General features: G+C 41.6%; 1 protein-coding gene across 5 annotated transcripts in view; it reads left to right on the top strand.

The window, feature by feature from the left end:
• thsd7ba (thrombospondin, type I, domain containing 7Ba) overlaps positions 1-24,712 on the top strand; it is a 646,137-nt gene that overhangs the window by 42,856 nt on the left and 578,569 nt on the right. For all 5 annotated transcript variants that reach the window (XM_067987207.1, XM_067987208.1, XM_067987209.1 and 2 more), the window contains exon 2: positions 24,126-24,300. In XM_067987207.1, coding sequence (XP_067843308.1) covers positions 24,159-24,300 — 142 coding nt within the window. In that variant the 5' untranslated portion in view covers positions 24,126-24,158. The remainder of the gene's footprint in view (positions 1-24,125; positions 24,301-24,712) is intronic.

Genomic DNA, 24,712 nt, shown 5'->3' with positions numbered 1-24,712 from the left:
TAAAAGGGGTGCAGGAACATAGAGACCTGGGGGTATATTTGCTCAAATCTATGAAGGTGGCAGGACAGGTTGTGAAAGCGGTTAAAAAAGCATACAGGATCCTGGGATAGAGGATTTTGTACTCTATGCCTCTATAAATAGAGGTATAGAGTACAAAAGCAAGGAGATTATGTTGAACCTTTATAAAACACTGGTTCAGCCACAACTGGAGTATTGTGTCCAATTCTGGGCACCGCACTTTAGGAAGGATGTGAAGGCCTTGGAGAGGGTGCAGAAGAGATTTACTAGAATGGTTCCAGGGATGAGGGACTTCAGTTACGTGGATAGACTGGAGAAGCTGGGGTTGTTCTCCTTAGAGCAGAGAAGGTTAAGAAGAGATTTGATAGAAGTGTTCAAAATCATGAAGGGTTTAGATAAAGTAAATAAAGAGAAACTGTTCTGAGGAAAATCTTTTTTATGCAGCGAGTAGTTATGATCTGGAATGCACTGCCTGGTGGTGGAAGCAGATTCAATTGTGGCTTTCAAAAAGGAATTGGATAAATACTTGAAGGGAAAAAATTTGCAGGGCTGCAGGGAGAGAGCGGGGCAATGGGACTAACTGGATTGCTCTTACAAAGAATGGAAGTCTAAACCAAGTCATCCAGCTATAGCAAGCACATGGCCGGGGAAGCCCTGGAAAAGGGAGAAAAATGGAAGGGTATATACCCACATTTTCTTCCTCCAAGAAAAATTGAATCTAAATACTTAATTTTTCCACAAGGTTGAAATTGCTTTGTAGACAGTGACCTGTGTAACTCACTTACCATTTCAGATATTTTTTAACCAATGTAACTTTACCATTTACGACACAGAGTCAATATGAGGTGTAATTAATCTGCAATCTCATCAATGAGCTATTAAATTGATGCGAAGCTGCACATTAATTGCATTGGATGTTGATGAGATATTTTAAAAATATTCTGATAGTCTTGGTTACCTCTCTGTAAGAAAATTTGCTTTGAATTGAGAAGCAAATCCATAGCAAATATGCAATACAAGTGTAACTCACACTTGCTTTGTATCTTAACTGGGAAAACCAAAAAAAATGTTATTCAGCCCACTTGTATGGATTTTGTGACTTGTAATTGCCTAAACAATGATTTGATATATCTGCCTCAATAATAACGGGAATGCCATCAATGTTAATGTTAATGCACCACCATTAGGGAAGGCCTGATGGGCAAGTTGTATACAATACAGCTTGATGTTTTGGAAAACTATATATTTAGAAAGAAATGAACAAAGTAATCTGGGATAGTATTTTGGAACATCTTTAGCATAAATTAGTTGGAAATGGAGACAGAAACAAAGATGTCGAAGTTCACTGATAAAATAAAATTGTCAGGGAGGGTGGTCAGGGCTGTAAATAACACGGCACAAGCAGACCAAACACCGAGGGATCTAGACAGATTAGAAGATTGGCCTGACAATTGGCAGACGGCATTTTAAAATGGAAAAATCCAAAAGGACAAAATTGCGGTAGCAGAATAAGCAGTGGGTATGTGAGTGGACTACAGGGCAGGGGTATACTGCAGAGCTCCTCCCAAACAGTCCAGGCAGCAGAAGCTTTACTTAAGCATGTTGAGTCTGCTCAATTATATTTCTGGTGGTGACATGGCTCTTGTTGTAGTCATGAGCCTTGTCTGGAGGGGATACTCCTTGTTGCCCAGTAGTCAGCCTGTGACCTGACCACCTGATGGAATAAAGGCAGCACAGAGGACTGGCGCAGGATGAATGTATCATGACTGCTGCCAGGAAACCGGGTTCAGACCTGCATGATGCGCTGCCTGTGGTTGCAAACGAGCTGGACATTCAGTGAGTTTCTATTGAGAAAAATGCCATTGGAGCAATGTTGGTGTAGTCTATGGCACCTTGGACCCTGATGAAGTCTGCAATGCGGGTGAAGCTGAGTACTAAAACAAAAATTTGAGACCGAGGCAAAGAAGGAGATATTAGGACAGGTAACTAAAAACTTGGTCAAAGGGGCAGGTTTTAAAGAGGGCATGAAAGGAAGAGAGAGAGGTGACGAGACAGAGGTTTAGGAAGGGAATACCAGAGCCCAGGGCCTAGACAGCGGAAGAGGCCAGAGTTGGAGTATCGCCGAGGCCTTGAAGGGTTGTAAGGCCGGAGGAGGTTACAGTATGACTGTATAGACATGTTACATGGTCACCATCATTTTCTGTCAAACCACAGGAGCAGCTGTTGATTTTGACTTTTTTGTATTTATTGCCAGTTTTAAGTGGGATTAGCATGATTAGCTCATATTTAAATTTTCAGCTGGGTATGGAGCAGGTGCCAACAATCCATGCATTGAAAGGATGTAAAAGAAAATAGTACAATCGGGTTTGACTAATACGTTATTTTCCAGTTACGCTTTTAGATTAAATCCTGTATAAACTTTAGAGCCATAATTTTGGTGCAGGGTACTTATAATTAATTTTCTACCCTTCTTCATTATGTCTCATTTACATAGTTAGTATGCCAAAGTCATGCAACATCCCATGTAATGATATGTTATTGGCTGAATGTTAAGCCTTTGATACCCCCTTCCAAGTAAGTGGTGGTATGGTTGCTCAATGTCTTCTTTACTAGTATTGACTTTTTAACTTTTGTTGTGAAAAATTTCTTTTAAACTTTTATTTTATAATCCACATCAAGATAGATGTTAACCCTTGAAGTGCTATGGATCAGCTTATTGCGTACTAGCAGTGTAATGGTACATTGATAGTACAACTGTAGTGACATTGAGAAGTGGGTTCACCTTACAATTAAAAATGTAAATGCAGCCCAAGTACAGGTAGCGCCCAATCACACATGAGGGAGTTTCATTCTACTTCACTCTGGCATTAGGTGGGGTCTTGGCACCCGGTTTACTGTACACGAGCTTGGTGCAAAACCAAACCTGCTTTGTACTATCATTAAAGTAGTATAAATGCACCATTGGCATTAAGCATAAAGCAATCTAAAATTGATTTTTTAAGAGAGCTACACTTACTACAGTGTAAAATATTTAACATCAAATTGAAAGATCCCTAATGTACTACAAGCTTGTTTTATAATTTGTTTCAAGATTGTATGGACTCTCCTAAAGTCCTTGTATTAATGGTGTGCATTCTGTTCTTAAATATATTTTATTGATTTCAACAGGGAAGTGGTATGCAAAATGTTATTGTCATATTGGAAAAAATCTATTTAGAATTGGGTTTAAAAATTCAGTATTTGTACATAAGAATGAATGTTGATGGATGCTTATTTGTATGTCACTTTTATATACTAGTCTGCTTTTTGCAAGCAGCATCCTTAGTTATAAAATCTATCTTAATCAAGAAATTTATGACAGACAATAGCTGAAGTGGGCACCAATTCAACATACTCACCCCATGTGAAATTTTGCTTCCCTCCTTTCCTGAAGGTACGGTTCCATGGTTGCCAGCAGTCCGTGGTACCTCACACGACCATTCTTCTCTTGTGAATCTATACAGTAACTATTGGTAGGCTATTCATCCGCAGAGGGTATGATAGTCAACCGTGATTATGATCCTAGTCAACACATCCATACATGCGCACTTTCTGGCAAGGATCACTGGATAATAATTGGGAGCAAGAAACCCAGATGATATTTTCCCCCTCCTTTATCCAGGGTCATTGAAGCTAATTGTAGCATCTGAACTGCTGTACTGGTTGAGATCAGTTAACTCAGTAAAGATAGGGGACTGAACCTTCCTAATTTGTATGGCTCAGTTCCAAGTCAAGCAGCGTCTTTATTCACCTAGTCATCAAATATACAAGATGGATTATAGTGCAGATTTTGCTTTTGTAACCAGCTCTCTAACATTGATATTTCTCTCTCCTATTAGTATATTAGCCCTGTCTTCTACTACAGGATGGTTCAATGAGAGGTAGAAAAAGAAGGGGAAAAAACATGGCCACCACTAGCTTGACTGCCTCCTGTCCACCTCAAATCTTCCCACTCCCACTCTTTAGGTATATATAATCACCCATTCTGGTTTTAAAATGCAATCTATATTTATTTGTACCACTCTGAAAAATGCTTAGGTAGGTTTGCAATTTATGTCAGTCTTACTGATCATAAATATAATTCTGAGGATTCATAGTTTTGACAGCTCTGACCTGCCCTGAAATTGAGTGTGTTTGGAATTATTGATGCTGTACCTTCTCTGTTTGACACAACAAAAGTTTTTTTTATAAAAAAAATTAAATGCAGTTGTGAATAACAAGGTGGATGTTATTTAAATTGTTTGTTTATTTTTGCAGTTTACCATTTATAGTGGCAGATGGGAGCTAAATCATGTGTTGGTTTGACTCATGGCAAATCGTGTTTAACTAAACTGAGTTTTTTGGTGAGGTAACAGAGAGGGTTGATGAGGGCAATGCAGTTGATGTGGTGTACATGGACTTCCAAAAGATGTTTGATGAAGTGCCACATAATAGGCTTGTCAGTAAAGTTGAAGCCCATGGAATGAAATGGGCAATGGCAGCATGGATATGAAATTGGCTAAGTGACAGGAAACAGAGAGTAGTGGTGAACAGTTGTTTTTCAGACTGGAGGACGATATACAGTGGTGTTCTCCAGGGATCAAGACGAGCACCACTGCTTTTCATGATACATATTAATGACCTGTACTTGGGTGTACAGGACACAATTTCAAAATCTGCATATGACACAAAACGTGGAAGTGTAGTGAACAGTGAGGAGGAAAGCCTCAAGAGGACGTAGACAGGCTGATGGAATGGGTGGACACATGGCAGATGAAATTTAACGCAGAGAAGTGCAAAGTGATATATTTTGGTAGGAAGAATGAGGAGAGGCAATATAAACTAAATGGTACAATTCTAAAGGGGGTGCAGGAACAGAGAGACCTGGGGGTATATGCGCACAGGTCGTTGAAGGTGGCAGGGCAGGTTGAGAAAGCGGTTAAAAAAGCATACGGGATCCTGGGCTTTATAAATAGAAGCATAGAGTACAAAAGCAAGGAAGTCATGATGAACCTTTATAAAACACTGGTTCGGCCTCAATTGGAGTATTGTGTCCAGTTCTGGGCGCTGCACTTTTGGAAGGATGTGAAGGCCTTAGAGAGGGTGCAGCAGAGATTTACTAGAATGGCTCCAGGGTTGAAGGACATCAGTTACGTGGATAGACTGGAGAAGCTGGGGTTGTTCTTTTTAGAGCAGAGAAGTTTGAGAGGAGATTTGATAACATAAGAACATAAGAACATAAGAAATAGGAGCAGGAGTAGGCCAATCGGCCCCTCGAGCCTGCTCCGCCATTCAATAAGATCATGGCTGATCTGATCCCAACCACAAATCTAAAGAACACAAGAAGTAGGAGCAGGACCCGGCCACTCAGCCCCTGGGCCCTCTCCGCCACCCACAGGGCCTTGACCGATCCGAACTCAGCTTCATATCCAATTTCCTGCCCGCTCCCCATAACCCCTAATTCCCTTTACTTCTAGGAAACTGTCTATTTCTGTTTTAAATTTATCTAATGATGTAGCTTCCACAGCTTCCTGGGGCAGCAAATTCCACAGACCTACTACCCTCTGAGTGATGAAGTTTCTCCTCATCTCAGTTTTGAAAGAGCAGCCCCTTATTCTAAGATTATGCCCCCTAGTTCTAGTTTCACCCATCTTTGGGAACATCCTTACCGCATCCACCCGATCAAGCCCCTTCACAATCTTATATGTTTCAATAAGATCGCCTCTCATTCTTCTGAACTCCAATGAGTAGAGTCCCAATCTACTCAACCTCTCCTCATATGTCCGCCCCCTCATCCCCGGGATTAACCGAGTGAACCTTCTTTGTACTGCCTCGAGAGCAAGTATGTCTTTTCTTAAGTGTGGACACCAAAACTGTATGCAGTATTCCAGGTGCGGTCTCACCAATACCTTATAGAACTGCAGCAATACCTCCCTGTTTTTATATTCTATCCCCCTAGCAATAAAAGCCAACATTCCGTTGGCCTTCTTGATCACCTGCTGTACCTGCATACTAACTTTTTGATTTTCTTGCACTAGGACCCCCAGATCCCTTTGCACTGCAGTACTTTCCAGTTTCTCGCCATTAAGATAATAACTTGCACTCTGATTTTTCCTGCCAAAGTGCATAACCTCACATTTTCCAATATTATATTGCATCTGCCAAATCTCCGCCCACTCACCCAGCCTGTCCATATCCCCTTGTAGGTTTTTTATGTCCTCCTCACTCTCTACTTTCCCTCCCATCTTTGTATCATCTGCAAACTTTGATATGTTGCACTCGGTCTCCTCCTCCAAATCGTTAATATAGATTGTAAAGAGTTGGGGACCCAGCACCGACCCCTGTGGAACACCACTGGTTACTGGTTGCCAGTCCGAGAATGAATCATTTATCCCAACTCTCTGCTTCCTGTTAGATAACCAATCCTCCACCCATGCCAGAATATTACCCCCAATCCCGTGATTTTTTATCTTGAGCAATAATCTTTTACGTGGCACCTTGTCGAATGCCTTCTGGAAGTCTAAATACACTACATCCACTGGTTCCCCTTTATCCACCCTGTACGTTATGTCCTCAAAGAACTCAAGCAAATTTGTCAGACATGACTTCCCCTTCATAAAGCCATGCTGACTTTGTCCTATTAAATTATGCTTATCTAAATGTTCCGTTACTGTCTCCTTAATAATAGACTCCAAAATTTTACCCACCACAGATGTTCGGCTAACTGGCCTATAATTTCCAGCCTTCTGCCTACTACCCTTTCTAAATAACGGTCAAAATCATGAGGGGTCTGGAAAGATTAGAGAGAAACTGTTCCCATTGGCAGAGGACTCAAGAACCAGAGGACATAGATTTAAGGTGATTTGGCAAAAGAACCAAAGGCGACATGAGGAAAACCTTTCTTGCACAGCGAGTCGTTAAGATCAGGAATGCACTGCCTGAGGGGGTGGTGGAGACAAATTCAATCATGGCCTTCAAAAGGGAATTAGATAAGTACTTGGGGGGGAAAAAAAATTGCACGGCTGCGGGGAAAGGGCAGGGGAGTGGGACTAGTTGGATTGCTCTTGCAGAGAGCTGGCACGGACTCGACGGGCCAAATGGCCTCCTGTGATGTAACCATTCTATGTTTGGTATTATTAATGTGGCTGATGGTGCTGTGTTTACATTGTGCAACTCCTGTTGGTCTTCACTGAGGTTTTCACTTTTCTTTCATTGTGGAAAGACTGGTCTTTCACGACCTCAGTACATCTCAAAATGCTTTACAGCCAATGAAGCACTTTTTGAAGTGTAGTCACCAGTAATGCAGCCAATTTGCGCACAGCATGGTTCCACAGACAGCAATGAGATAATGACCGGATAATCTGCGTTAGTGATAGTGGTGATATATTCTGGCAACACAACTCATCCAAGGGGTGTTGTCCTAGTGTGTGTATATATACCTAATTTTTTCCTTTTGTATTCTTAAATGTATCCTCTCTGTGTCCTAGGCATTAGCAGATTTTTCATACCTTTACATGGGTCATTCTTGCATTCATTGCTGGTTATATAATGATTGATTCAGCGATCTTGGATAGAATAGTGCTGGGGCCGCCGTTTACCCATGAGATTACACATTACTGGAGAAGGGGTCTGACCACACTGGATTCATTGAGGGCAAGTCATATTTGTCATTTCATTGTGCTTCTTGCCCATTTTTCATGTGTGCAGAGTGTCAGAAAGTGGGATATCTGGAAGACGGGGGTCTTAAAGATACTTCTAGGCTGCTGCTTTTTTTTGGCTCAAGAAATATACCTGTGCAACAACGATAAACTTGTATAGATAGACTTGCATTTATATGGCACCTTTCACAGACTAAGGACATCCCAAAGCACTTTACAATCAACAAAATACCTTTTTAAGATGTCGTCACTTGTACTGTAGGAAATGCGGCAGCCAATTTTGCACACAGCAAGGTCCCACAAAACAATTCAATTGATAAGTTTAATAATGTTATTGTGAAATATATAACTTTTTGTATTTTTGTACTTTGTTTAAATTTTTTTTGCTTATTTAGCTTTTTTTTGCTTTATTGTTAGTGAGAAAAAATGGAGGCTGAATTTCTTTTTCAAAGAGCATTTTGAATGATTTGTGATAGTGAAATATTTATATATGGTTTGTCATTATAACTATTTACACATGGATTTCCGTTATAAATGTTTATTTACAGACTTGCAATGTTAAATGTTGGCATAAAAAGTGGACTCAAATTTGTGAGACAAAGTCAGGTTCCTGGACAGGAAGTGTGCACTTTATAAACAATTTTATATAGTCTTACATATAGCATGCACTGTAACAATTACCTCCTATCACACTCTTCCCCACCACACTCAATAACACTCCTATTATTATAAAACAGAACATCATCTAAGCAATGCCATGAGCGATCTGCCTGCATGTGTAGTAATCAGTTTTGATTGATGTCTCAACAGTTAATCACAGATGAGCCACCATTGGCAAAAAAATCAAAGCCAACAAAAATAAAATGAAGCCATGTCTCGAACAGTGTTCATTTGTAGAAAGCTAACATACATGCAAGTGGAGTTTAAAATATAATTTAATGTTGGGATTTAGAACAGAATTATAAACCACATGAGGTCCACTCTAGATTTTAAAATGCCATCTGTAATACAATCCTGGTATCTATTATTCATTATGTAAAATATGTAATTAAATACAATGGTTATATGAATACAGTGGCCATATGGTTAATTGGGGATAGGACTTCTGGCCCCAATTTGATTCTCTGGATTCCACATCCTGCCGTATGATTTTTTCTTTCTTAAAACCGTGCTATCTACAAACATTCATATTCACTATCTTTGCATTTTGGTCCTCCTAAATTGCCTTTAAACTATACTGATCATATTTAGTTATGTGCTTTCAAAAGGTCATGAGAATATCTATCTTTGTAGGTGGCTGGGATTCCATTTTTACTCAGGCTATTGTTAATGCACAATATAAATCAAATTATCAATGGATGTTCACTTTTAGGATATATTTTGCTATTTATATAAAATATTAATGATATAAAAGTAATTGTTTTGATTGAAATAAAAAAATTGATGCCATTTATTATCAACTTGATCTCCTTGCTCTATGCGAAGTATCTACAAACCATTATCTAATAGGAAGGATCATAATCTTCCTAAATGTAGGTTTAATTTTTTTTCTGAATTTTTCCTATTTCCACAGCCAAATTTGGTTTCTTAATATTCTGACAGTCTTCTGACCCAAGAAGTGTCGTAGATTATCTCCAAGAAGTGTATTGCTGTTGGAGATGATTTGAAGATCCATCTTTCTAAAGGTGAACCACCAAAGAGAGGTCCCAATGGATCAATGATTAGATAATGTGCCTAGGGGAAGCTGAAGTAGGCCATTTTTGTACTGTAGATCACCTCAATAATCAAAAGTTGGAAAGGACTGGACATCCATACATCTTGGGGCAATTGCAGGTGATGAAAATCTACCAAGCACTTTGGGTAAGACCCACTTTATAATCCAAAGGAAACACTGAAAAATAAATTTTAAGCAGTTTTGATATTTTCTCAATTTAAAAAAAATGTTCCTGACACATTTTGTCATTGTTAATGTTTAAGGCGGTTAAATTCATGCTTCCATGGTAAAGACATCAATTCCATTAGCAGTGATTTATAAATATATAACATTTTAAATCTTTTTTTCACTTAAAAATGTGGATACACTTTTTTTCTCTAACTATTAAAAGAATATTCTTTCAATATTATATATAGAGAAAAATACAGCCACTGAACTTTTGTTGCATAAGGATAAGAGTTCCTCTGTGTGTTGTGCATAGCAAAATTGTAAACCTATTTGAAAAGAGTGCACAGAGGAAATCTCCCATTGTGTCCAGAACAGAATTTTCTATTGTTCCTAATGTTGGAAGATAATACTAGCCCCTTCGTGTTTGCTTTACTTTGATTACATTCTGAATGTCATTGATTTACTACAGAAAAGACCAAATTTTCTTAACTTTTCCATAAGAACATAAGAAATAGGAGCAGGAGCAGGAGTAGGCCATACGGCCCCTCGAGCCTGCTCCACCATTCAATCAGATCATGGCTGATCTTTGACCTCAACTCCACTATCCCGCCTGATCCCCATATCCCTTGATTCCCCTAGAGTCCAAAAATCTATCTATCTCAGCCTTGAATGTACTCGTGATGTGGAGATGCCGGTGATGGACTGGGGTGGACAAATGTAAGGAATCTTACAACAACAGGTTATAGTCCAACAAATTTATTTTAAAATCACAAGCTTTCGGAGATTATCCCCTTCGTCAGGTGAATGAGTGAAAAGGTTCTCAAATCGCATATCTTATACTAGGCTGGGACAGCATCACACCAATTAAAAGGTGTCGTTGTTCAAACAGGCCAGTCACGGAGAACAGCACGTCCCAATACACTGGATATACATTGTGTCAATTACACAGACAGACAGAAAGAAACCCAAATGGCAGAGAGAGAGAGAATATTAAAAACATAACTTTTTTTCCCCTTTTTGCTGGTGGGGTTACGTGTAGCGTGACATGAACCCAAGATCCCGGTTGAGGCTGTCCTCATGGGTGCGGAACTTGGCTATCAACTTCTGCTCGACGATTTTGCGTTGTCGTGTGTCTCGAAGGCCGCCTTGGAGAACGCTTACCCGAAGATTGGTGGCTGAATGTCCTTGACTGCTAAAGTGTTCCCCAACTGGGAGGGAAATCTCCTGTCTGGCGATTGTTGCGCGGTGTCCGTTCATCCGTTGTCGCAGTGTCTGCATGGTCTCGCCAATGTACCATGCTCCGGGGCATCCTTTCCTGCAACGTACGAGGTAGACAACGTTGGCCGAGTCACAGGAGTATGAACTCGGCCAACGTTGTCTACCTCATACGTTGCAGGAAAGGATGCCCCGGAGCATGGTACATTGGCGAGACCATGCAGACACTGCGACAACGGATGAACAGACACCGCGCAACAATCGCCAGACAGGAGGGTTCCCTCCCAGTCGGGGAACACTTTAGCAGTCAAGGACATTCAGCCACCGATCTTCGGGTAAGCGTTCTCCAAGGCGGCCTTCGAGACACACGACAACGCAAAATCGTCGAGCAGAAGTTGATAGCCAAGTTCCGCACCCATGAGGACGGCCTCAACCGGGATCTTGGGTTCATGTCACGCTACACGTAAGCTCACCAGCAAAAAGGGGAAAAAAAGTTATGTTTTTAATATTCTCTCTCTCTCTCTCTCAGCCATTTGGGTTTCTTTCTGTCTGTCTGTGTAATTGACACAATGTATATCCAGTGTACTGGGATGTGCTGTTCTCCGTGACTGGCCTGTTTGAACAACAACGACACCTTTTGATTGGTGTGATGCTGTCCCAGCCTAGTATAAGATATGCGATTTGAGAACCTTTTCACTCATTCACCTGACGAAGGGGATAATCTCCGAAAGCTTGTGACTTTAAAATAAATTTGTTGGACTATAACCTGGTGTTGTAAGATTCCTTACATTTGAATATACTCAATGACTCAGCATCCACAACCCTCTGGGGTAGAGAATTCCAAAGATTCACAACCCTCTGCATGAAGAAATTCCTCCTCATCTCAGTCTTGAATGGCCAACTCCTTATCCTGCGACTATGCCCCCCTGGTTCTATACTCTCTAGCCAGGGGAAAAAATCTCTCAGCATCTACCCTGTCAAGCCCCCTAATAATATTGTATGTTTCAATGAGATTACCTCTCATTCTTCCAAACTCCAGATAGAATAAGCCCATTCTACTCAATCTCTCCTTATAGGACAACCCTCTCATTCCAGGAATCAATCTAGTGAACCTTCATTGTACCACCTCCAAGGCAAGTATGTCCTTCCTTAGATAAGGAGACCAAAACTGTACGCAGTACTCCAGGTGAGGTCTCCAGCTTCCAACAGCTTTAAGGTGATTTCTGATTTAATTAGATTTTATCTGTTCAAATAAATTTGTGGTTAGGATGCCATTTATCCCAGTTCAGATAAGTATACAATTATTGAATCTATGCTATAAATTTCCTTGCACTAAGAAATCTATATAATATATCAATAATCTTGTGTCTGCACATACTTCCTGTCAGCTTTTCCCATGGTAAATTCCTATGTTAACATTTATAAGTGTCAGCTTGGCTCAGTGGTAAAACTTTCACCTGAATCTGAAAGTTGTGGGTTCCAACCACACTTAAGGACTTGAGCACATATCTGGGTAGATACTTCAGTACAATATTGAGAAGGTGCTACATTGTTTGCTTTTGTTTGAGGTGAGATGTTTAGTTGAGGCAACATCTCCCTGTTTAGGTGGACGGAGAAACTTGCATAACACATTTTTAAAGACCAGGAAACTTTCCCAGTGTCCTGGTCAACATTCACCTTTCCACCAACATCATAGAATCATCGAATCTTACAGCACAGAAGGAGGCCGTTCGGCCCGTTATGTCTGTGCTGACATCAACAAGCAATGAACTGGTCATTCATCTCATTGCTGTTTGTGATGCTTTTCTGTGAGCAAATAGGCTGCTGCTTTTGCCTATAAAACAACAATGACTATATACTTCAAAAGTAATTAATTGGCTGTGAAGCATTTAAGACATCCTGAGAACGTGAAAGGCACCATACAAATGCAAGTCTTTCTTTCAACTGGGGCACAAAAACATCTCTGGTTGCTATGAGCAGTGATACCATAAACATATTATTTTAATACATTTACAACATCACTACGTATAACAACCGGAGCAAATCGCTTCCTCCCCTGAATATGGACTCTAATATTTACTAAGGTAGTAGTTAGAAAAGCTAATTTTGAATAGACAGTTACTAATTAAAGACTAGAGTTAAGCTATCTGAATGTATAATTCAATTGACTAAATTGATAAGATAGTGGAACTGGCAGCTCATCACACCTTATCTGAAATGGTTGCTGTGACTGAAATAATACCATGATGTCTTAAAATTAATCTGCAGTATAGTGTTTTAAAAATATTTTACTGTGACATAACAACCCAAAAGTAATTAAAATCTGCAACACTTAGGTGATGTGGGAGCTCAAATCATTGAGTACTTGTCTTTCTCCCAGACAGTTGTAAGTTCAAGTTCCAGAGCTGCTTGTCACTGACCTGACTTGACTACTTCAGATTGGATTAATTTTGTCAGATCCCAGCCCAGATGTTTAGATGGAACATCTTCTGGGAACAAGATATTCCATCTCAGAGAGAGGAAAGCTTGACATCGAACTCACTATGCTTTAACTGTTCCCTTCTTGCTGGCACTTTTATGAAGCAGCAACGATGGCTATCACAGAGAAGTTTATACTCCTATCCTGCTAGCTGGAGGAGAATGTGTTGTAATAAACAGCCTGCAACAAGAGAAACTGAAGACACAAGGTTCAATATATGTTTTCCAAGTCAATTTATTGTTCAAACAGTGTAAGTTTTTAAAAATTCGTTCACGGGATGTGGGCGTCGCTGGCGAGGCCAGCATTTATTGCCCATCCCTAATTGCCCTTGAGAAGGTGGTGGTGAGCCGCCTTCTTGAACCGCTGCAGTCCGTGTGGTGACGGTTCTCCCACAGTGCTGTTAAAACAAACTGATCAAGACCTTCGATCCAGACCTTCAAAGCATCCTACGTGCTCTCATCCCACGTACTCCCCGCGTGGGAGACTTCTACTGCCTCCCAAAGATACACAAAGCCAACACACCCGGACGTCCTATCGTATCAGGCAACGGAACCCTGTGTGAGAACCTCTCTGGATACGTCGAGGGCATCCTGAAACCCATCGTACAGGGAACCCCCAGCTTCTGTCGCGAAACTACAGACTTCTTACAAAAACTCAGCACCCACGGACCAGTTGAACCAGGAACACTTCTCACCACGATGGACGTCTCTGCACTCTACACCAGTATCCCCCACGATGACTGCATCGCTGCAACAGCCTCAGTACCCAACACCAACAACAGCCAATCTCCAGATGCCATCCTACAACTCATCCGCTTCATCCTGGATCACAATGTCTTCACCTTCGATAACCAGTTCTTTACCCAAACACACGGAACAGCCATGGGGACCAAATTCGCACCCCAATACGCCAACATTTTCATGCACAAGTTCGAGCACGACTTCTTCACTGCACAGGACCTCCAACCAACGCTATACGCCAGATACATCGACGACATTTTCTTCCTATGGACCCACGGCGAAGAATCACTGAAGAGACTACACGATAACATCAACAGGTTCCTTCCCACCATCAAGCTCACCATGGACTACTCCTCAGAATCGGTTTCTTTCTTGGACACACAAATCTCCATCAAAGACGGGCACCTCAGCACCTCACTCTACCGCAAGTCCACGGACAACCTCATGATGCTCCACTTTTCCAGCTTCCACGTCAAAGAGGCCATCCCCTATGGACAGGCCCTACGAATACACAGGATCTGCTCAGACGAGGAGGAACGCGATGGACACCTACAGACGCTGAAAGACGCCCTAGTAAGAACGGGATATGACGCTCGACTTGTCGATCGACAGTTCCGACAGGCCACAGCGAAGAATCACATCGACCTCCTCAGAAGACAAACACGGGACGCAACCAACAGAGTACCCTTCGTCGTCCAGTACTTCCCCGGAGCGGAGAAACTACGCCATGTTCTCCGCAGCCTTCAACATGTTATCGATGACGACGAAAACCTCGCTAAGGCCATCCCCACGGCTCCACTACTCTCCTTCAAACAGCCATCCAACCTCAAACAGACAATCGTTCGCAACAAATTACCCAGCTTTCAGGAGAACAGCGTCCATGACACCACACAACCCTGCCACGGCAACCTCTGCAAGACATGCCAGATCATCGACACGGATACCACCATCACACGAGAGGACACCACCCACCAGGTACATGGTTCATACTCCTGTGACTCGGCCAACGTTGTCTACCTCATACGTTGCAGGAAAGGATGCCCCGGAGCATGGTACATTGGCGAGACCATGCAGACACTGCGACAACGGATGAACGGACACCGCGCAACAATCGCCAGACAGGAGGATTCCCTCCCAGTCGGGGAACACTTTAGCAGTCAAGGACATTCAGCCACCGATCTTCGGGTAAGCGTTCTCCAAGGCGGCCTTCGAGACACACGACAACGCAAAATCGTCGAGCAGAAATTGATAGCCAAGTTCCGCACCCATGAGGACGGCCTCAACCGGGATCTTGGGTTCATGTCACGCTACACGTAACCCCACCAGCAAGGGGAAAAAAATGTTATCTGTTATTAATATTCTCTCTCTCTCTCTGCCTTTTGGGTCTCTTTTTCTCTGTCTGTGTAATTTGACACAATGTGTATTCAGCATACTGGGACCTACTGTTTTCCGTGGCTAACCTGTCTGAACACCAACGACACCTTTGATTGGTGTGATGGTGTCCCAGCCTAATATAAGATATGCGATTTGAGAACCTTTTCACTCATTCACCTGACGAAGGAGATAATCTCCGAAAGCTTGTGATTTTAAAATAAAATTGTTGGACTATAATCTGGTGTTGTAAGATTCCTTACATTTGTCCACCCCAGTCCATCACCGGCATCTCCACATCACAGTGCTGTTAGGAAGGGAGTTCCAGAATCTTGACAAGTACCCTTGTCCCCAGGTTAGAGGCTAAATTTCTCCTACCTTATGCCTCGGTTTATCAGCATCCTTCCACTTGGAATACAAATGAGTAAACTGTAGACTCCTCAACTCTTAACATCAATGCCATTTTGCACTTTGTTAACCAACAAGCTTTCTGTTTGGCAAGCCATATTGTATCAGACTTTCCTTTTGCCTGGGTGAGATGTTTTGCCATGAGGAATCCAATCTGTGTTCAGGACAAAAACTGACTGATTTCATCTCTAGTGTTACTGGTGCATTAAAGTGTCTCATGGTTTTGAAATTTGAACTTGCAACCGTGGGTTGCAAAGAGAACCTCTTAACTACTATACAGCTGGGCCAGTTTAAAGCTGTGATATTGGAGACTTTCTTTGAAAAAAGTATTCTGAAGTATATTTTGCTTTTGTATTTGTACATTTTTAAGAACCATTTTGAAAAATCAATTCTATATTTCATCCTGCAGCTTAACGTTTTCTTGAGAAAACTTGTCTACAAAACTTGTGTTGTAGGCCATGACATCCAGTCCAGATATTAGACTGCTTATTTGAAGTTGTTCTACAATTGAAATAAATGTCAGGGTGATGGATGAAGGAGAAATTGACAGACACAAACAATAATACCACCATTATGCCTTCTATTTCTGTCGCAAGTGCCATATCAGAGTATAATTGTCTTGGGAAATTAAACAAAGCTCATGTTGTTGCCCAATTACGTGAGGTATACTTTAAGTTGTCATTACCATCAACCGTTGACAATAGCAGTTAAAGGAACCTATTGGTGAGAAATCATTACTGTCTCTGCAAGAAATAAATCACTAGTTTTACAGGTTTAAGATGTAGGGAAACAAAAAATACCAACTGTCCTGGATTAGCCCATGGTAAGACATATTTCTATTGGGTCCCATTTTTTGCTCTCTTATTTAACATGTCTTGGTTCTATTCCTGAATAATATTATGGCTTTATGTGGTTCAAGAGGGGATGTCGAAGATTTTATTTGGAATGTACAAAGGATGTCTGTCTCAACAAATGATTCATGTCACTAGCTGAGGGATCTGCTGGAAGTTACCTTTAGCTGAGGCACACTTCTTTGGGACTATGCTTAGAAGGATTGAAGGGTGGACTGGTCTTTTCAATAATAGCAAAGTTCCATTGTAATTAAATTTCTGACATATAGACCTGTCCAAGCATTCTCCTTCAGTGTTCAGAATCCCTAGGTATGCAGTGGAAGGGTTCTCTTTGCGTAAGGTGAATTGGTGGTTTAAAAAGTGGAAGTGGTCGCAAGGAATGAGGGCACTTTGTAGGAGAATTCAACTTGAAGATAGGTGGCTCCTTTGCCAAAGCCCCTTTAATGTGGACTACACTACCACTGCAGGGTAATAGTTATGATACTGGACCAGCAATTCAGAGGTCGTGTGTTCAAATCCAATCATGGCAAGGTGTGAAATATGACCATGAAAGCTTCTGGATTGTAATAAAAACCCAACAGTTTACTAATGTCCTTTAGAGAAGGGAACCAGCTACCGCTACCTAGTCTGGCGTACATGTGATTGACTCTTAATGTCCTTTGAAGTGGCCTAGCAAGTCACTCCATTGTTAAAAACAATTGCTGGATACCATCGCCACAAGGACTGCAACAGTGGTTCAAAAAGGTGGCCACCACCTTCCCAGAGTAAATTGAGGTGGGCCGTCAAAGCGGCCCAGCCAGCATCACCCACCTGCTGTGAACAAAATACAAACCTAAATCTGGATGAAGCAGTTGGTAATAAATAAGCCTGATATAATGTTCAACTCGGATGTCCAAAATATCAAGCTATCGGCACCTTGCGAGCTGAACAACATAGGTCCTTCTGCCACACCAAAGTAAGATGTTTGTCAAACAGCTGATGGGGAAACTCAAGCTTTGAGATGAAAGCTGCTGGAAAGTGTTATCTGGAGGTTAATTAGGTGAAAATATGCTCCTATATCCAAGATTTGGTGCTTACTTTGATTGGGATGCAGAGAGGCAATAGTTGCTGCCCAAGCTTTAAACAACTGAAGTATGTGGGATCAGGTCTATATCCTGTGATCAGGAGGATGGTGGCAAACTACTACCCCATCTCCAATCTCCCTTTCCTTTCCAAAATCCTTGGAAATATTGTTGCCTCCCAAATGTGTGCCCATCTTTCCCTGTTTGAGTATCTCTAATCATGTTTTTGTGCCAGCCACAGTACTGAAATGGCCTTCATCAAATTTACAAATGACATCCTCTGTGACCGTGAACATAGTGTGCTGCTTGTCCGACATCCCTCCTCGTCCTTTTTGACTTCTCTGCAGCCTTTGGCATGGTCAACCACACCATCCTTATCCCATGCCTCTCCCTCTGTTTTCCAGCTCAGCCCTTGCTTGGTTCCACTCTTATCTGTCCAATCATAGCCAGAGCATTTCCAACAATGTCTTCTCCTTTTGCCGCTGCAATATTGCCTCTGGAGTCTTCCAAGGATCTATGTTTGGACCTCCTCCTTTTCCTCATCAGCAACATCATCAGTAGACCTGGGGTCTGGTTCCACGTGTACATTGACGGCACCACCTCTCGACCCCTCCACCGTCCCTGTCATCAGACTGCTTGTCTGACACCCAGTCCTGGAAGATCTGCAGTTTCCTTCAGTTAAACTTTGGAAGATCAAAGCCATCATCTTTGGCTTCCACCACCACAACTCTGCAACCTCGCCACCAATTCCATCTTCCTCCCCGGCCACTGGCTTGGTTTGAAGCAGACTGATCGCAAGCTCTGTGTTCTATTTGACTACATGCTGGGCTTCTAACCCCATATCTACTCCATTTCAAAGACCGCCTACTCCCACCTGGGTAACATTGCCTGCCTCAGCCCATCTGCTGTTAAAACCCTTATCCTTGCTTTAGTTATCTCCAGACTTGATTATACCGATTCCCTCCTGGCCAGCCTCCCATCTTCCACCCTCCGTAAACTTGAACTCATCCAAAACTCTGCTGCCCAGATCCTAATGCGCACCAAGTCCCATTCACCCATCATCCCAGTGCTCGCTGAAATACGTTGGCTCCTGGTCCAGCAATGCCTCGAATTTAAAATTCGCATCCTTGTGTTTAAATCCATCCATAGCCTCCCCTCCCTATTTCTGCAGCCTCCTCCAGCTCTACAACCCTCAGAACTCCTGCGTTCCTCCAACTCTGGCCTCTTGTGCATTCCCCACTCCCTTCGCCCACCATTCGCAGCCATGCCTTCAGCTGTCTAGGCCCGAAGCTCTGGAAATCCCTCCCTAAACCTCTAACCCTCTCCACCTCCATCTCCTCCTTTAAGACCCTCCTTAAAACACGCCCCTGTGACCAAACTTTTAGACACCACTCCTAATATCTCCTCCTTTTGGCTCTGCATCGATTTTATGTTCGATTATGCTTTTGCGACTTGCCTTGAACATTTTTCTATTTTAAATGTGCTAATTAAAAGCTGTCCACAAAGTTGGTAGTTGAAGAATAAAAACTTTGCCTATCTTTTCCTTGTGTCCAAAATGTTTTTTTTTGGATTTGGTGTCTTGTCTTTTTTAGATCTTTGTGGGTGTAATGAACTTACGGTTGCTGCTCTGTTATCTTTTGGCTTTGTACTTTTACTTTGGATTGGAGCTATCCTCTGCAGGCAAATGCATTCCAGGAAAAGGTTGGAATGGCAGGAAAATCAGGGGAGGGGGTGTATTGGAGGCGAATGAAATGTGGCTCGGGTGGAGAGCACTGCAGAACGCGTTCGATAGTGGGCTCAGAATGTATACAATACGCAATGAGGAAATCTGAAAGGGGGGAAAAAAGAAGGGAGGTCGGTGGGGTCAGGGGTCAGAGCTTAGAAAATGTGTTAAAGGGGACGATGAAAAGGAAATAAATGGGCAAGAGAAAGCCCTGAAATTACACTGGTAAAACGCTTTGTAAATACAAAATTGAGACTGTCACAGGTGTGTGAAAAAAGAAATTTCTGAATTTAAAAAAAAACTAAAAATAATTAAAGACACACAAGGTAAGCTTAATAATGTTGTTATGAAATACTTAACGTTTTGTGTTCAAATGTTATTTTGAGTCGCGGGAAAAAAACCTGTTCTTGAATAAAGAAAATTGATGGATGAAAGGATTTTGATAAAATATTTTGAGTGATTTTTCTCTTTGGTAATTTTGTGTTAGCGCTCATAGTTACAGGGTTGTGATTTGTTGTTTTTTATTTAGCAAAACAAAAAGTGTGATGCCTGAAGTGTGACAATGACACACAAGAAGTGCATGCTGCACATATCATTTTTAAAATTTGGAATCTGAATCACACTAGGTTAATGGTGATATCATCTAATGATAATTCTACTCCAGCTATATCAACACTGGCCACAAGAGCAGCACAGAGACTGGGTACTCTGAGCAGAGGCTCATTTTCTAACCCCTCAAATCCTCGATATCACCCAGAATACTTACCACTCGCCTGGATTGGTATAGCTGCAACAACACTGAAGAAGCTTGCCACCATTCAGGAGAGACCAGTTTACTTCATCAGTGCCCTTGCCTCTGGGCACAATATTTACCCCGTCCATCACTAGTGCACTGTGGCTGCAGTATGCACTATCTATAGGATAAACAACGGCAACTTAGAATGACAAGAGCAGCAATATTCACCTCCAAGTTACACGCCATCCTGACTTGGAGAATAATCGGCATACGCCATACACTTTTGAAGTGTAGTCACTGCTATAATGTACGAAATGTGGCAGCCAAATTACGCACAGCATGCTCCCACCAACAGCAATGAAATAAATGACCAGATCATCTGTTTTTGGTGTTGATTGAGGGATAAATGTTGGCCAGGACAATGGGAGAACTCCTCTGCTCTTCTTAGAATAACACTGTGGGATTTTTTATATCTTGGTTTAACGTCTCATCCGAAAGTCAGCACCTCCTCTGAAGTGTTAACCTAGATTATGTGCTTAAGCCTCTGGATTGGGGCTTGAACCCACAACTTTCTGCCTCAGAGAAGAGATTGCTACCACTGAGTCAAGGCTGACTTGACCCGATCAAATAACAAATGATTAATAAACTTGGGTGTTTCATCCATCCTGGTCACTGGTTGTGGGAAGAAATATATCATACACTGATTTTTGGCAAATACCCTTTATTTTAGCACCAATTCATTCCTTGCAAACTGAAATAAAAACAAAGTGTTGGAAATTTCATAGAGTTACACCGAATTTACAGCAAACAGGCCATCCGGTCCAACTGGTCCATAGAATCATAGACTGGTTACAGTACAGAAGGAGACCAAGTTTTTCATTTGGTTCTTTTGCGACATGAGGAAAATCTTTTTCACACAGCGAGTGGTTATGATCTGGAATGCGCTGCCTGAAAGGGTGGTGGAAGCAAATTCAATCGTGGCTTTCAAAAAGGAATTGGATAAATACTTGAAGGGAAAAAAATTGCAGGGCTATAGGGAACGAGCGGGGGAACAAAACTAACTGGATTGCTCTTACGAAGAGCCAGCAAGGGCCCGATGGGCCAAATGGCCTCCTTCTGTGCTGTAACCATCCTATGATTCTATGATTTCAGTTGGGCCGAATGTTGATGTTTATTCTCCACATTAGCCTCCTTTCACCCTACTTCATCTTATCCTATCAGCATACCCTTCTATTCCTTTCTCCCTCATGTACTTATCTAGCTTCCCCTTAAAGGCATTGATGCAATTTGCCTCAAATTCAAGCAGATTGATCAGCATCTGAAAGAAAAACATAGATTATGTTCTCTTTCAGAGGCTGATCAACTTACATTGCATTACCAGCATTTTATGTTTGCATTTCAGATTTGCAGTATTCACAATTTTCTTTTTACTCCATGCATTATAACATGCTTGATGGGATCGATTGAATAAAAAGATTAATTTGCTCACCTCAGTTTTCCTTTAAAGCACAAGGAAGCATGGAACATGAGAAGGCCTTTTAGTCCATCAAGTTCACTGTCTGCAGACAAAGTACAGCATACCCTACAATAATATCTGCTTTGCTTTATAAATCTCACAAAGGAAAGTGCTACAATTTTTTTCCTTGTCCCCAAAGGCAATCGGCTAAGACTCTCAAATTTGTATCGATCACCACAGCTCCACTTTTCAATTCCAGTTGATTGTTTTCTGCAGATGACTTTTTCACAATCTGGTTACACAGGAGTCATTCTGAAGTATCTGATCATTCCTATGTATATTATACTTTTAACCTTTAATCTCATTCTGAGCCAGATGTTTATTGCTTCTATTTTTTTCCCCAAGGAGTTGATCAACACAGCATTAGCTTTTACTAGGAGTCTATTCCATTATTCACTAATGCCTAGTGAGGCATGTTCATTTTGTATGTGTATCCTCTAGTTCTGGATTTACAGCTCAAGTTAAATAGCCTGCTTGCATCTACATTATTTATACCTTTTCAGCATAAAGTCACATTCGCCTCCTTTCTTAAACTTCTTTATTCCAGAGCAAACAAGTTCAACTTTGCACCTTGCATGAGAACATAGTGCCCATATTTTTGGTTCATTGCACCCTTCAGTCCCTTCTACTATATCCATAAAAATAATTTAAAGAGGGTGTCTTAATGAATTTATAAATACATAGAAACACAGAAAATCCTGGAAATGCACAGTCGATCCATCAGTATCTGATAAACACCAGGTTTTATTACGTTAAAGGTGCTATGTAAATGTGAGTTGTTGAAATGAAAAAAAAACAATTCAGGTATATTTGTTAAGACTGAAATTCTTTTCAGATGCTGACTGACTTGTATATTTCCAGTGCCTTCGATTTTTATTTCAAATTTCTAGTTTTAGTCCATATATATGATGAATATCAAACTGTTGCAAATAAGAATTACTTTCTGTTTAGTCTTTTTCTTCAAATGGTGTATATTGGTAACATCATGGAGGCAAGTAGGTTAGATGAGTTATTGAACTTGACAACATTAGGGAGCTGAAAAAACATTAGTAAATACCTTGATCAACATAGGGAAATCAAGATAGTGACTTTCCAACCAGTTTAATTCCCTCATGCTTCCAGACCGTGCCAATAATGATGCTATAGGAAGCGTGTTCCTTAGATTGACCACTCGCTCTTATTGACCCTGATTTTAACTGCCCTGGCCTGGTGGGAACTGGGTGGGGTTGGGGGAGCATTTAAAATAAGGTGAGTCACTTACTCCCTCTGATCCTGCTGCCTATCTGCCTTCTCCCAATATTAACATGCTCTTTTGAGCAGCTGAGCAGGACACCCGCAGGATGGAAGCGGGGTCTTCTTAAAATATGCAGATCAGGTCCAATGATGTCATCAGGACCCGATCTGCAATTTCCCAAGGCCCGAGTGAGGGAAGGGGACCAGTGTCTGCTCCCTCATCAGTCAAAACCTGCCGGGAGCAGGATCCTGGGCCAGAAGAGTCCCAGCAGGTAAGTTTTTAAAAGTTTTATTTTAGGTTTCCTTGTGGGCCAGCAGGGGCTCCTCCTGGGCTCACAAGGAAGCCTTGGGTCTCCACGTACCAAGGCTACTCCCTCGCCAACTTTGACAGTTCCTCCTCCTCCTTTTTCCCCCGCTCCCCCCCGCCCCCCCATCATCCCAATCCATGCCGACAGCCTTCCACCCGATTTTTTTTTTTTTCCACAGGTTCCCCCTCACCGGCTGCCAGGGACTATTCACTCAGATCCTTGGCTGAGGTCTCCTGCTGCCAGATGTTCACTCCTGCCCATGGGCCAGGTAGTCAATCTGGCCAGGTGTCAAGACAGTTTTATTTAAATGAGGCCCAACCGTTAAGATTGGCCTTGCCGGATTAGTTGCCCATTATCGGGTTCCCCCGCACCCATCCTGCCACTCCCATGAAAATTGAGGCCATTGCTTCAGCAGATTAGTTTTGAATTTACCCTCCCCTTCAAGCGCAGGCCATGTCCTCTGGTTTTACTGTTCTGGACAAGGTGAAACAGCTTGTCGTGGTCTACATTTTCTAGTCCTTTTTTGGAATCCTAAAAATTGCAATCATAGCCCCTCTCAACCTTTCTCTTTTCTAGTGAGAACATGCCCAATTTACTTGATCATTCCTCATAATGTAATCCCTCAATCATTCTGGTTGTTCTCTTCTATAGCTGGGTAGAGTTTTGGAGGCTAGAAACCTGGAATCCTTTGAGTAACAACTGGAGGTATTGACTGGGATTGTAAGACTGGACGAGCTATGATGGGCCAAATGGTGTTCTTCATCTGTATTTATCTTGTGGTCTTGTGATAACTTCCCTTTTAAGAGTCTTTTTAAAAAAAAATGACATTATTTATCAATGCATTTGAAAATCAAGATAAAAGGTGGCCAGGTTGGAATCATTAAGCTTATTAATTGTTTTGTCTCCAGAAACTGAAGTGTTAAGACGAAATTCTCTGGACTATGAGCCTGAGAGATGAGTTTGGCCTGGTGGGATGGATGTGGCAGAGTTTGAGAAAATCCGTGATGCTTTGGATCTTCATGTTTCTACAAACACAAGCTAATCTTGAAGCACCTAAAGAAACACAGTACATCTGGAGAACAGGTAAAGCTACAAAATAACCAAAATATAGAGCCCATTGCACACCTTTCTCTGTATAATGGTCATATCTTAACTTCATTTTGACTAATTTGTAGATATATATGCGATTTATAGGTCATGTGGCTGCCAGAAGCCATTTCTGTTATGCATTGTTGCAATAGACAATAATAACGACATCTTTTTCCGCATCACACTTTGCAGTAGATTTATCAATGCAAATGGCAATTTTCTAACTTTTTTAAAGAAAAATAACCACATTCAGGCTTTAATTAGACTAAGCTCGCAAGATCTTTTCGGAATAAATAATATCAGCTAAATGGTAAATTGAGTCTGAGTCAAAACACATACTTGCTTAATGTCAAATGCTAACAGTGTAGTACGAGCTGTAACTGTCAAATACAGATGGAGTGATTGA

Source organism: Heptranchias perlo, chromosome 7 (genome assembly GCF_035084215.1).
Source record: "Heptranchias perlo isolate sHepPer1 chromosome 7, sHepPer1.hap1, whole genome shotgun sequence".
Lineage (NCBI taxonomy): Eukaryota > Metazoa > Chordata > Chondrichthyes > Hexanchiformes > Hexanchidae > Heptranchias > Heptranchias perlo.
The sequence above is the reverse complement of the archived record's forward strand: the minus strand, read 5'-3'. Positions and strand labels throughout refer to the sequence as shown.